Here is a 12,583-nt window from a genome sequence, read left to right as displayed (position 1 = left end):
TTGCAATAAATAGAATTTCCCAGTCATCTGAACTTAGTCGTAATTTAACAGCGAATCGATAAGGTTCTGTCCTAAGATGTCCCAGTTCTGGATCTTATTGTGCTTGATGATTTTGGTGGCCCTGTCACAGATGTCGGAGGCGAGAGGCGGTGGCGGAGGTGGAGGAGGACATGGCGGAGGCGGTCATGCTGGTGGATTCGGAGGAGGACGAGGCGGCGGATTCGGAGGCGGAAGAGGAGGTGGCTTCGGAAGAGGTGGTTTCGGAGGCAGGAGTCCAGGATTCGGCGGACCAGGTCGTGGAGGTTTCCGAGGAGCACCACCCGGTGGTTTCAGAGGTGCTCGGCCATTTTACGGCTACGGAGGATACGGTGGATATGCTGGTTACGGCGGAGTTCTTCCGGTGCCTCTGCCTGTTCCTTATCCCGCAACCTACAACCGTTGCTACTACGACAATTACTACTACAACTACTACTACTGCTGATGTGATACGGTTATGGATGGTTTATTTATACAAATTACAATCAACACGTTGTTTTAGTTACAAAGATTATGTAAAGTTACCCAGAAATTCGGGCTGTAGACAGTTCTCTAAATATTCCATATCTCATACAACTTATTGTTTTGATGGTCTCCGGTGTGTGGTTCCTGTTTGCCCACCCAGCGATCATTGATCTTTGTGGAGTGCTGCGATGGCAGAGCTTAAGCCTAGTCAAAAATTAATCCCATTAAAATGCAATCTACATATGCGCATATAGATAAACTTAAACTACAGACTAGATATGAGTACGAAACGTTGATGATGCGTTCGTTGTGGCAGACTATTCGATTGGTGACGAGAGATCAGTGGGTATAATTATATCAAAATAGTGTTTGAATCAAGTAAACAAAGTTTGGTGAGGAAGCATCAATTGAAAGACTTAGTACCGGATCGATTTCTTAAAGATATGGAGTGGTCTTGAAACTAACTTAATCACAATCCTGTTGCCCTTCTGATCTCACCTTGTGCAATACTTCAAATCAATTTGCATATGTTAGTATAAAAGAGTGTGTAATAAGGTGGGTTGAATTCAATAATTATAGTCTAGGAGTGTCATCTATGGAGTTCTAAGGATGTATACATTAAACGTAATTTTCAATTAGCGGTTCCTTGGATAAGATAAGAAAACAATTAAATTCTTAAAAAGTAAATTTAAACTCACTTTAAAAGATATACGAGTGTGCCAATCATTTTTAAATAAAGTTATAATAAAACATTAGATTTAACTTTCCATAGATGACATTCCCATCTACGATTTATGCTCCCACCGTGGCGTGTATATATACGGTTCTATTGGATGCCCCGGAAGACGGCGGACGATCGTTCTGTGGTACACTGATTTCTTTCCTCGACTCCGCCGGCGATCCTTTAGAGCATCGCTTTGCACTCACTCTCGGCGATGCTGTGCTGGATGCAGTGGTTGATCTCGGCGAAGCCTGGACGTTCACTTGGCTTGCGGTTCCAGCAGCGACGCATCAGCGCGTAGACGGAAAGCGGCGTGTTGTCTGGACAGCCGAGCACGTTGCCCTCCTTGATGTACTTGATCACCTCCTCGTGGGTCAACCCGAAGTACGGCTGCAGAGCAAAGGAGAAGACCTCCCACAGGCAGATGCCGTAGGCCCACACATCAGACTCCAGTGAGAACTTGTTATACAGGATGCTCTCGAGTGGCATCCAGCGAATCGGGATGAAGTCATTCTCGTCGCCCTTGTAGTAGTCCTGCAGATAGATCTTGTGAGAGAGCCCAAAGTCGGCGATCTTCACCGCCATGTGCTCGTTGATTAGGCAATTCCTCGTGGCCAAATCCCGGTGGACGAACTTCCGCTCGGAGAGATACAACATGCCCGCTGCAATGTTGGCGGCCATCTGCAGCAGGTGGAGCTCATTCAGCTGCAGGCGATCCCGTGTCGGCGCCTGGTGGGTGGCATATGGAGAGCAGGCGCGCAGGAACTCGCTGAGATCCCCGGGCGCCATGTACTCGAAAAGTAGGCACATGGGTCTGCCCAAGGCGCACACGCCCAGCAGCCGGACGATGTTGGGATGATCGAACTCGGCCAGCAGACAGGCTTCGCGCTCGAAATCCATTTGCATCTGATCGCTGGCGTCGTCCTTGAGCATCTTCACGGCCACTAGGAGATCCTCCTGGTCGGGGACAAGTCCAGGAGCTCTGGCCTGGAAGACTCGACCGAAAGCTCCTTGCCCCAGGGATCTCACATAAACTATGTCCCCACGCGGGTACTCCAGCTTTTCCAGGCGTGCATTCGGTTTGGAGCCCTTCCCATCAGGGATATTGGTCACCGTGGTAAGAGCAACGCAATTGCTGTGAACCGTGGCCGTGCTTCGTATGGTTCCCCATTTGGCCAAGGTATTGGTATTCACATTGCCTCCGAGAGTTTCCCGACTGGTGTTCAGATTCCCGCCGCACTCTCCTACTCCACGCATGGAAACACTGCAATCGGCAGTGGCTGCTCCTGGGGGTTGGGAGTAGTCCTTATGCTTGGAGAGCTTGTAGACGAGCAGGATCATTAGGTGCAAGGCCACGATGGCCACGAAACCAATCCCAGCCAGCAGGAAAATCATCGAGGGCGTGAAGAACTTTTCCATCTTAATCGGCGTATTCAAATCGCCGGCATTGGGGTCTACGTAGTCCGCTAAAATAAAAAGAGATCATTAGATAAACATTGGAGGCAGGGACTATTTTTACTTACGACACATGGGTATATCGCAGTGCTGCCAGCGAACTGATTCATCCACAGTATAGCACCAGGGATGCGGTTCCTCGCCACCCGCATTCCGGCAGTAGTTCTCGCCCTCCAGGAGCTGATGGAAGACCAGAGGAGGTTGGAAGTGCTTGTGGGGGAACTGAGTATCCCAGCGCTGGCAAGGAATACCGGACTTCGACACGTTTGCTGTTCCCATGTAGAAGCGCCCGTTGCCATTTCGGCAGTCATCTGTAGAGGAAAAGGAAAATATTAATACAATTTAAGAACGCCTTTAGGGTGATCCAGGTTATATGGACTTACAGCTCACTTCCGACTCCTTGAGCTCGGTGAGACCGATATAGGAGCAGTTGGGCCGCCGCATGGAGGCGTTGTAGTGCGGCAAGGAGGAGCAGTTGGGCAACCGGAAGTGCCCGCGGCTCTTGATGAACATGTTGCGCTCCTTTTTCTCCTCGATGAGCACCCAGTCGTTGTAGCAGAACTGCAGGTGCGTGGCTTGACAGTCCTCGAAGCACAGGGGAGCCTTCACAGCTCGACCACCCTCTAAGTGGCAGTTGGGAAAGGCATAGGCGCAGAGCATTTTCTATAAGGGATTGCGATTAGTAATAATGGTTTAAAAAAGGTTATACGGTAAAAAAAAAGGATTTTAGTTTCATATTCAATTTTATATATTCATATATTTTTTAAAGAAATATAAAATAGGTGTTTCCCGCCTCATGAACTTACCTCGGCAGCCTCGCGGCACAGACCTGTGAGATCGGAGATGAGCTCGTCCCAGAGCGCCGTGGTCACCTGCTCGTTCTTCCATCCGCCGGTGGGATCATCCAGACTGTACCACACCTGGCCGGTGAGGTACTCCTTGCACACCTTGCCGCTGTACGGAGCGCAGTAGCCGTTCTCCTCCCGTTCGCGTTCCCGCTCGTGATGTCGCTGGTGGTGGCGCCGGGTGACGGGCTCCTCGATGGCGTTCAGGGAGTTCGCGTGCGTGGTGCTGGCGAAGAAGAGCACGCACATCCCCAGGCAAGCCAAGCTAGCTCCCCTTTTGACCCCCAGCACCCGGAGCACCAGCTCAGCCACCCCCACCCATTGCCCGGCAGTCATGGCTGTGTTTTATGTGTATGCCTGGTTTTCCACACCGTTTCTAAGCGAAATACCTACAGGCACCCAAAAACTCAAACATTTTACGGATTAACTTTACAGTTTTCTAATTTTCCGAACTCTTAAATATTTTTAAAGGTAGAAATCTAGAATTAGTCGGTAAAATATTTGTTTATTTGCGCGCTCACAGCTCGACGACGCCTTTTCACCGAATACCACAAAGTTAACGACGGGATGTTTCGCCACCCGTTCTTCTCCCATAGGGGTGGTTTCCTGTCACGAGAACAGGGTTGTTAAATGGCGGCAAAGGCCGAGGGTCCTTTATTCGGATTGGGGGCTACACAGCCGAAATGTTTGTTTTTATTCCTACTAGTTCTTCTTCTGCTTTTCCTCTTCCTTCAGCTGTTTCTCCCTCTGTTTTTCCTCCTCCTTCAGCTGTTTTTCCTTTAACTTGCGCTCTTTTTGCCTCTTCTTCAACAGCGCGGGATCATCGCCCACATCGTAATCCTCATTGGGGTCCTTCTGATCCTTCTTCTCCTCTTCATCGGGAATTTGTTCAAGTCCCTAGAAAGGAAGGGGGTTTACACCAAAGCAGGGAAACAAATCGGTGGAAAACTACAGGGAAAACTAAAAAACGACCAATTCAACTGTCATATCACTTTCGAACTAAACGTTTCGTTTATTCACTTTTGCACTTAAGCTTAAATGGAAAACTTCACTTAAATCAAGTTATTTAGTTTTCTCATCAGGTATGGCATCCAGACCCTGCAAGAAAATTGAAATGGTTCTGAATAGAAGATATGGGATCTTAAACCTCTTAAGATAAACATGCACAAATGGATGGTATGATGGAAAAGCACAAAATATAGGATGGAAATTTCAGATCATAAACTGAAACTAGAACAGGAAAGCCAACCACCATGCAAGGTAAAATAATAGACATAAATCTATATTCTAATGTAAAAAAAAAAAAAATACTGAAATCCACTCTACATAAAGACCCATTGAAATTATAAGCTTATTTAACGAATCCTTTAGGAAAATGGTCTGAAGGGACCTTATATATTAATGCTAGAAGTTGAATAATTAAACAAATAAACAAACATATGTATATTAAAATCATGGTTGTCAACTAAAATTTGTAGTCCAAAAAACTTTTTTATAACACAACAAGAGTGAGATGATACGTAAAATTATTAAGTAAATAAAATGAAAATGATTTGAAATTGAAAAAAATTAAATGAAATTAATCCAAAACCTTAAAAACAAACGTTAACACTTTTGGAAAAACCCCAATTAGATAACAATTTCCGCCAAAAATGGCCCAAAAAATGATTTTTAAGCAAGCCAGACTGTAGCATATCACTCACGTTCATTTTGTAGGGATTGTCGGTTAGTCGGAAGTCGCGCTGGTACATCACTCGGCTGAAACGCTCGTCCATGTTGCGCCGGAAAGCCTGTAAAGCATACGAAAATTATTAGAAACTCCGTAGCAAGTGTCGTAGTGCCGTAGAACCCAGTGCGAAAGGTAGGCCTTTAAATAATGTTAAACAAATTCCGATTGGTGCACCAGCAGCTGCGGTTATATAAGAATTTCGAGCTGCTCGGGCAGAAGGCCTTCCTGGAACTCACATTGCCGATGGTCAGCTTGTCCAGGCCGTACATGGCGTATATGGGCACCGACAGGAGCGTGGTGATGATCACGGCACCAGGTAAGATTTCGAACCACATATTGTCGGGTAAATAGATTGTTATGATATTTTCCAAAAGACGACAACCTAGTGGGACCGCGTATGACCCGTTAAAATATACAGCGGGGCCCGCAAAAATATACTAAAAAGTGATTGTTGAATTAGAGGTGATGCAATACCGATAAGAAAGTAACTGTGACAGAAATTCGTTCTGCTACTTGGTTTTAAAAAGTGAAATTTTTTAAGTAATAGTAAGTAGTAATTAAGTAAGAAGTACTAAAGGATTGTAGGTAATGATAAACAATGCAGTAGTTTTTTAAAATTAGATATTAAATGAGGAGAATTATATGAATTTAATCTTATTAAACTCCAAAAGCTTAAAATATTTTTTTAAATTTAAATTTAGGCTAATTTTCCTACATCAAAAGTCAAATCTTATTCTTTCACCTCACTGGATTTTCGCTCTGAATAAAAGTTAAATACTTGTCTTGGAAGAAACTTTAATTTTCGGTGTAAAATGGTGTGACCAGCTTACATTCAAATCAGATTGGTATCTTCACGGTATATTTGCCTAGTCAGTTGTCCCGTTTTTTTTTCAACCAAGTCTCGGTCCTACCTTACCAATCCAATTCTCCATTGAAACAGCGACCAAGGAATTCGCAGAGAGTTCCGAGCGCAACAACAACATCCAGAAGAACACCAAGAACGAGAAGAGCGACAAAGTAGCGGAGAGCAGGAGCATGAGCATGGCCACCAGCGGTATTGTCGAGTCATTTCCCACGGGCGCCCTGGTCCCGAAGGCGGAGACGGGGGTGCTGAACTTCCTACAGAAGTACCCGGAGTACGACGGACGCGACGTCACCATAGCCATCTTCGATTCCGGCGTGGATCCCCGGGCAACGGGACTGGAGGTGAGTTGGCACTTTTCACATACGCTCTTTGCCGGTGGACAGCTGGTGCTCCGCTTTGGCCACACCTTATAGCTGCTCCTTCCTTAACCTACTCATCCTTAAATTTACTCATCCATAAATATACCTGATACCTAATTATTTTTTTTTTAATCTAATCCCCCTTCATCCCACTTATCTTTTAACCTCCTCCTTCCATATGGCCTTTCTGTCCACCTGTTCCTCCTTCTACATCCACCTCTTGCCATCTGCTTCTCCCTTCCACCTGCTCCTCCTCTAATCTACACCACCATTACCCTACTCCCTACCAACAGACGCTGTGCGATGGCAAAACCGTAAAAGTGATTGAGCGGTACGACTGCTCTGGATGCGGGGATGTTGACATGAAGAAGAAGGTGACGCCGGACGAGAGTGGGACCTTCAAGGGCTTGTCCGGCAACACGCTCAAGCTGAGTCCGGAGCTGCTGTCCCTGAACACGGACCCGGACAAGGCGGTGCGGGTGGGCCTCAAGAGCTTCAGTGATCTGGTGCCGTCCAAGGTGAGAAACAACATCGTGGCACAGGCCAAGCTGAAACACTGGGACAAGCCGCACAAAACGGCTACTGCCAATGCCAGTCGCAAGATTGTCGAATTCGAGTCACAAAATCCAGGTGAGATTAGATCACTTCCTTTCCTGCAACTGAGTGTCCAATGAACTCTCTCTTCGCAGGAGAAGCCTCCAAGCTGCCCTGGGACAAGAAGATAGTGAAGGAGAACCTTGACTTCGAGCTGGAGATGCTTAACAGCTATGAGAAGGTGTATAATGACATTAAGACCTCCTACGACTGCATTCTCTTCCCAACGGCCAACGGCTGGCTGACCATCATCGACACCACGGAGCAGGGTGACCTGGAGCAGGCCCTGCGCATCGGGGAATACTCGCGAACACATGAGACCCGCAATGTAGACGATTTCCTATCAATATCCGTGAACGTCCACGACGAGGGCAACGTGCTGGAGGTGGTGGGCATGTGCTCACCGCACGGCACCCACGTCTCGTCCATTGCCAGCGGGAACCACAGCTCCCGGGATGTTGATGGCGTGGCGCCAAACGCCAAGATTGTGTCGATGACCATCGGCGATGGGCGACTGGGATCCATGGAGACCGGAACGGCTCTGGTGCGGGCCATGACCAAGGTAATGGAGCTGTGTCGCGAGGGCAGGCGCATCGACGTGATCAACATGAGCTACGGCGAGCACGCCAACTGGTCGAACTCCGGGTAAGCAAGTGCGAAAGGTCTGGCGGCAGCTAATCCCAGAATTGTGGATATCTTTTAGTGGGTCTGGGTTGGATGAAATGCGTCGCAGAAGAAAGAAGATGTGTGCGTCGAGGTAAATGACATTCGAAATCCGAATACTCACACACTCCAGTCCTCTTGTCTCCGACACATTCCAGCCGCCAAACACAAACCTTACTGATAGCCACCATAATCCATGAATAGAGGCCTAATCTTTATCTCTAATCTCTTGCAGCCGCATTGGGGACCTGATGAACGAGGTTGTCAACAAGTACGGCGTGGTCTGGGTAGCCTCAGCCGGCAACCACGGCCCGGCACTCTGCACCGTGGGCACTCCTCCGGACATCAGCCAGCCCAGTTTAATTGGCGTGGGTGCCTACGTATCCCCCCAAATGATGGAGGCCGAGTATGCGATGCGAGAAAAGCTACCCGGCAACGTGTACACCTGGACATCGCGAGATCCCTGCATCGATGGAGGCCAGGGCGTGACCGTGTGCGCTCCGGGCGGAGCCATTGCGTCCGTGCCGCAGTTCACCATGAGCAAATCACAGCTGATGAACGGCACCAGCATGGCGGCACCTCATGTGGCCGGCGCTGTGGCCCTGCTCATCTCCGGACTGAAGCAACAGAACATCGAGTATTCGCCGTACAGTATTAAGCGGGCGATCAGCGTCACTGCCACCAAGCTGGGCTACGTGGATCCCTTTGCCCAGGGTCATGGCTTGCTCAATGTGGAGAAGGCCTTCGAGCATCTGACGGAACACCGGCAGTCCAAGGACAATATGCTGAGGTGGGTTCTGGTGAGAGGTTTCTACTGGCAATAGCTGAGTAATCAAATCTGGGAATACCCAATTGCAAGGGAAAGCAGATATGTCAAACCGGTGTAATTATTTATTTTTTATAAGTAGTTAAAATCAAATTACCATTTATGAACACGAAAGCAATTTTACCGGTTATGATATCTGCTTTAATCTTTTTTGTCGATAAACAATTTTGAATTGTAAAATGAAAAGTTTCGATTTTTGCAACAAACGGTTTATCAGATATCTGATAGGCGAGCCTTCAGGTTTTTTTATGTTTATACATCTTATAAAAGTTGATATCATGTTCCTTTTGTTTGCAAAAATAGTGATTAAACCGCGAAGATTATACAGCTTTGAAATTGTGATGGTCGTTTGTTGGAAAAAATTACATTGTTATATTAAATATATTTATATCTTTAATATATAATATTTATATTTATTTAATCCCCTAGGTTCTCGGTTCGCGTGGGCAACAATCAGGCCAAGGGCATTCACCTGCGCCAAGGTGTGCAGCGCAACTTCATCGATTACAACGTGAACATTGAGCCGGTCTTCTTCAACGACAAGGAGGCGGGTTAGTTAAAACTATATAGATCACCCCTTTCGAGCTCTAACCCTTCTCTGTTTTTCAGATCCCAAGGACAAGTTCAACTTCAACGTGCGCCTGAATCTTATTGCTTCACAGACCTGGGTGCAGTGTGGAGCTTTCCTAGATCTTAGTTACGGCACACGTACAATTGTGGTGCGCATCGATCCCACTGGACTTCAGCCAGGCGTGCACAGCGCCGTGTAAGATGCTCCCCGCCACAAAACGTTAGCAACTCTTAATTCGATGTATTCATATTATTTTAGGATTCGTGCTTATGATACCGACAATGTGCAAAAGGGCGCTCTCTTTGAGATCCCCGTCACGGTGGTCCAGCCCCATGTGCTGGAGTCAGACCATAATACACCCGTCTTTGAACCCGCCTCTTCCAAGGGAGACAAAAGCGTGGAGTTCCAGCCAAACACCATTCAGAGAGATTTCATCCTGGTTCCCGAGCACGCCACTTGGGCAGGTAAGTGTCCACATTCTTAAAGTGTTTAAATAACTAATTTTTCCCCTTTTTTAAAGAGCTGCGCATGCGCATCACCGATCCTAATCGTGGCAAGGACATTGGCAAGTTCTTCGTTCATACAAACCAGTTGCTTCCAAAGCAATCCTGCCGCAAACTTGAGACTATGAAGATCGTGGCTGTCGGTTCTGAGCAAGAATCCACCATGGCTTTCAAGGTTAAGGTGGGTAAATCAAATTGACCCTCTGTGTATGTTCCCACTAACCAACTAATGATTTGCAGTCTGGTAAGATTCTGGAGCTGTGTATTGCCAAGTATTGGTCCAACTACGGCCAGAGTCATTTGAAGTACAGCCTGGTGTTCCGCGGTGTGGAAGCACACAATCCCAATGCCTGTGAGTGGTTGGTGAACTTTATATAACCTTCATTGAACACACAATACTTATATCTTACAGATGTCATGCACGCGGGAAGGGGCATTCACAAGCTGGAGGTCGAGGCCCTGGTTTCGGAGGATGTGCAGCCGGTGCTGCAGCTGAAGAGCGCCGCAGTGGTGCTGAAGCCCACCGAGGCCAAGATCTCGCCACTAAGCGCCACCCGTGACGTCATCCCAGAGGGACGGCAGGTGTACCAGAACCTGTTAGTGTTCAACTTGAATGTGGCCAAGGCCGCAGAGGTTGCCCTGTACGCACCGATCTTCAACGATTTGCTGTACGAGGCGGAGTTCGAGTCCCAGATGTGGATGCTGTACGATGCAAACAAGGCCCTGGTGGCCACCGGCGATGCCCACTCCCAGACGTTCTTCACAAAGCTCGAGAAGGGCGACTACACAGTTCGGTTGCAGGTGCGTCACGAAAAGCGCGAACTGCTGGAAAAGATCTCGGAGGCCAATCTTGTGGCCTCCTTTAAGTTGACCAACATGCTCACCCTCGACTTCTACGAGAACTATAACCAGTGCGTCGTGGGCGGCCGTAAGTTTGTCTCAGCTCTGCTAAGGGAATCCACCAGGGTGCTGTACATCGCCCCTATTACCCAGGAACGTCTCAACAAGGCCAATCTGCCCGCCCAGTGTGCCTGGCTGAGCGGCAACCTGGTATTTCCGCAAGACGAGGCCGGTCGACGCGTAGCGGTGCATCCCTTCACCTACATTCTCAATCCCGCTGAGAAGAAGGCGCACACGAATGGCTCAAGCAACGGTTCCAGCGCTGCAGGTTCTACAACAGCTGCAGCCGCCGCCGCTACGGCCAATGCGGCCAAACCCAAGGCTCCAGCAACCCCCCAGGCGGCCACCTCGGTGACCAATCCCGCGGCTGGCGATGGAATCACGATCCAGAGCGATTCGCCGGTAGACAGCACAGCCTGCCCCGCCTCCCCCAAAAAAGGAAAGACCAATGCTGATGACTATGCTGAAAGCTTACGTGACTTCCAGTGCTCGCACATCGTCAAGTGTGGTAACTACATGAGAACAACATATCCTCTGGTAATATTATTTAATCTAATAATCGCCTTGCAGAGCTAGAAATGGCAGAGAAGATCTACAATGAGGTGGTGGCGGCCCATCCAAAGCACCTGCAGGCAAACCTGCTGCTCATTCAGAACATCGAGACCAACCAGTTGAAGTCGCAATTGCCTCTGACCTTCGCAAATGCCCAGAAAACTTCACCCCCGGAGGCAGGAGAAAGTTCCGATAAGCAGAAGGAAGACCAAAAGAAGTTGCGCAGCGCCTTGGAGCGCATTGTCAAGCTGGCCGACAAGGTGATCGAGGAAACCGATGCCGAGGCCCTGCTCTCGTACTATGGCCTGAAGAACGACACTCGTGCCGATGCAGCCAAGATTAAGACGTAAGAGGATAGTGGGTAAAAGATTTCAAATGGAAATTAACTTTATTTTTCCTTTAGCAACATGGACAAGCAGAAGAACAATCTCATCGAGGCGCTGAGCAAGAAGGGAATTGCCCTGGCCAAGTTGGCCGTTTTAGATGACAGCATTAAGGATCGTCTGGTTGAGATTAACGACTTGTACACGGAGATTATTAAGTTCGTGGATGCCAACGACTCCAAGGCCATTCAGTTCGCCCTGTGGCACGCCTATGCCAACGCCCACTACGGCCGCATGTACAAGTACGTGGTGAAGCTGATCGAGGAGAAGCGCACGCGCGACCACTTTGAGGAGCTGGCCGCCATCAACGGCGCCTTGGGTCACGAGCACATCCGGACTGTTATCAACCGCATGATGGTCACCGCCTTCCCCAGCAGCTTCCGTTTGTTCTGAGCACCTTTTAACAGTAGACGCCACAAATATTCACGCTTTGATGCGATCATTGTTTTTTATAACTAAAGTAATCCATATGTATATGAATAAATGCTATTAATTGAATCGGTTACATACATTGTCATCAACAAGCTATTTGAGACTAAGGAGAACTTTGTGCAAATGCAATTCCAGTTTAAACATGATCGAATTGCTAAAAACCATTTCTTAAAGAACTTCGCAGAAAAACCACTGAGTTGCTAAAATATCATTATATATGACCTAACTTCCTTATAGATAGCAGCATTTTTCTTTCTTTGAAATTGAAATTGAATGCATAAGGGGAACTTTACCTCCCCAGGAATTAGAATCGGAGAATAATATGAAAATATTCAATTCATAAATCCGTCAAAAGCCCAGACTAGAGTAGAAAGAGCATCGACCGGATGTTAAAAACAAGGAAAATGGTACTTACTCACTGCATTTATAAATGTGAATAAAATATAATTGTACATTCATTTCAGCTTCGTCTGGATCCTGGGAACTTGATTTAGCAGCGGGGCCAGACAAAATGTACAATGGAGTTTCACGCAAAAGACACTTGGATTCCACATTTATTTGGTGATGAAACAAGTGCTTTAAAAAATATAAGCGAATGTAAAACTAACATTTTAAATAAACTTAAAATAAAGAACTAGAAAAACCAAGTTTTTGCCGAACTTTGAGTATTATTAAAACTAAGAA

General features: G+C 47.3%; 4 protein-coding genes across 5 annotated transcripts; 2 read left to right on the top strand and 2 right to left on the bottom strand.

Annotated features, from left to right (window-relative positions):
• Positions 1-76: 76 nt before the first annotated feature.
• Positions 77-481, top strand: LOC108009053 (uncharacterized). The gene has a single exon (XM_017073057.4). The coding sequence runs from the start codon at positions 77-79 to the stop codon at positions 479-481; it is 405 nt and encodes a 134-aa protein (XP_016928546.3).
• Positions 482-486: 5 nt separating this feature from the next.
• On the bottom strand, positions 487-3,858 carry Nrk (Neurospecific receptor kinase). The gene is made up of 4 exons (XM_017073056.4): positions 3,484-3,858; positions 3,061-3,340; positions 2,746-2,988; positions 487-2,688 (listed from the first exon to the last, which is right to left on the bottom strand). The coding sequence occupies exons 1-4, from the start codon at positions 3,856-3,858 to the stop codon at positions 1,406-1,408; spliced, it is 2,181 nt and encodes a 726-aa protein (XP_016928545.3). The 3' UTR covers positions 487-1,405.
• A 149-nt stretch (positions 3,859-4,007) lies between these two features.
• ND-MWFE (NADH dehydrogenase (ubiquinone) MWFE subunit) lies at positions 4,008-5,695 on the bottom strand. Of its 2 annotated transcripts, none has more exons than XM_017073059.4 (3): positions 5,488-5,695; positions 5,226-5,312; positions 4,008-4,419 (listed from the first exon to the last, which is right to left on the bottom strand). In XM_017073059.4, the coding sequence occupies exons 1-3, from the start codon at positions 5,584-5,586 to the stop codon at positions 4,225-4,227; spliced, it is 381 nt and encodes a 126-aa protein (XP_016928548.3). In that variant the 5' UTR covers positions 5,587-5,695; the 3' UTR covers positions 4,008-4,224. The 2 variants fall into 2 exon arrangements, with proteins under 2 accessions (XP_016928548.3, XP_016928549.1); XM_017073060.3 differs by lacking the exon at positions 4,008-4,419 and adding an exon at positions 4,511-4,620 and having other exon boundaries at positions 5,488-5,693.
• A 452-nt stretch (positions 5,696-6,147) lies between these two features.
• On the top strand, positions 6,148-11,972 carry TppII (Tripeptidyl-peptidase II). The gene is made up of 12 exons (XM_017073055.4): positions 6,148-6,457; positions 6,769-7,105; positions 7,165-7,714; positions 7,968-8,522; positions 8,988-9,109; positions 9,168-9,324; positions 9,388-9,593; positions 9,650-9,813; positions 9,873-9,984; positions 10,045-11,040; positions 11,103-11,430; positions 11,488-11,972. The coding sequence occupies exons 1-12, from the start codon at positions 6,287-6,289 to the stop codon at positions 11,858-11,860; spliced, it is 4,071 nt and encodes a 1,356-aa protein (XP_016928544.2). The 5' UTR covers positions 6,148-6,286; the 3' UTR covers positions 11,861-11,972.
• The last annotated feature ends 611 nt before the right edge of the window (positions 11,973-12,583 follow it).

The sequence above is a fragment of the Drosophila suzukii genome, chromosome 2R, assembly GCF_043229965.1.
Source record: "Drosophila suzukii chromosome 2R, CBGP_Dsuzu_IsoJpt1.0, whole genome shotgun sequence".
Taxonomy (NCBI): domain Eukaryota; kingdom Metazoa; phylum Arthropoda; class Insecta; order Diptera; family Drosophilidae; genus Drosophila; species Drosophila suzukii.
The sequence above is the reverse complement of the archived record's forward strand: the minus strand, read 5'-3'. Positions and strand labels throughout refer to the sequence as shown.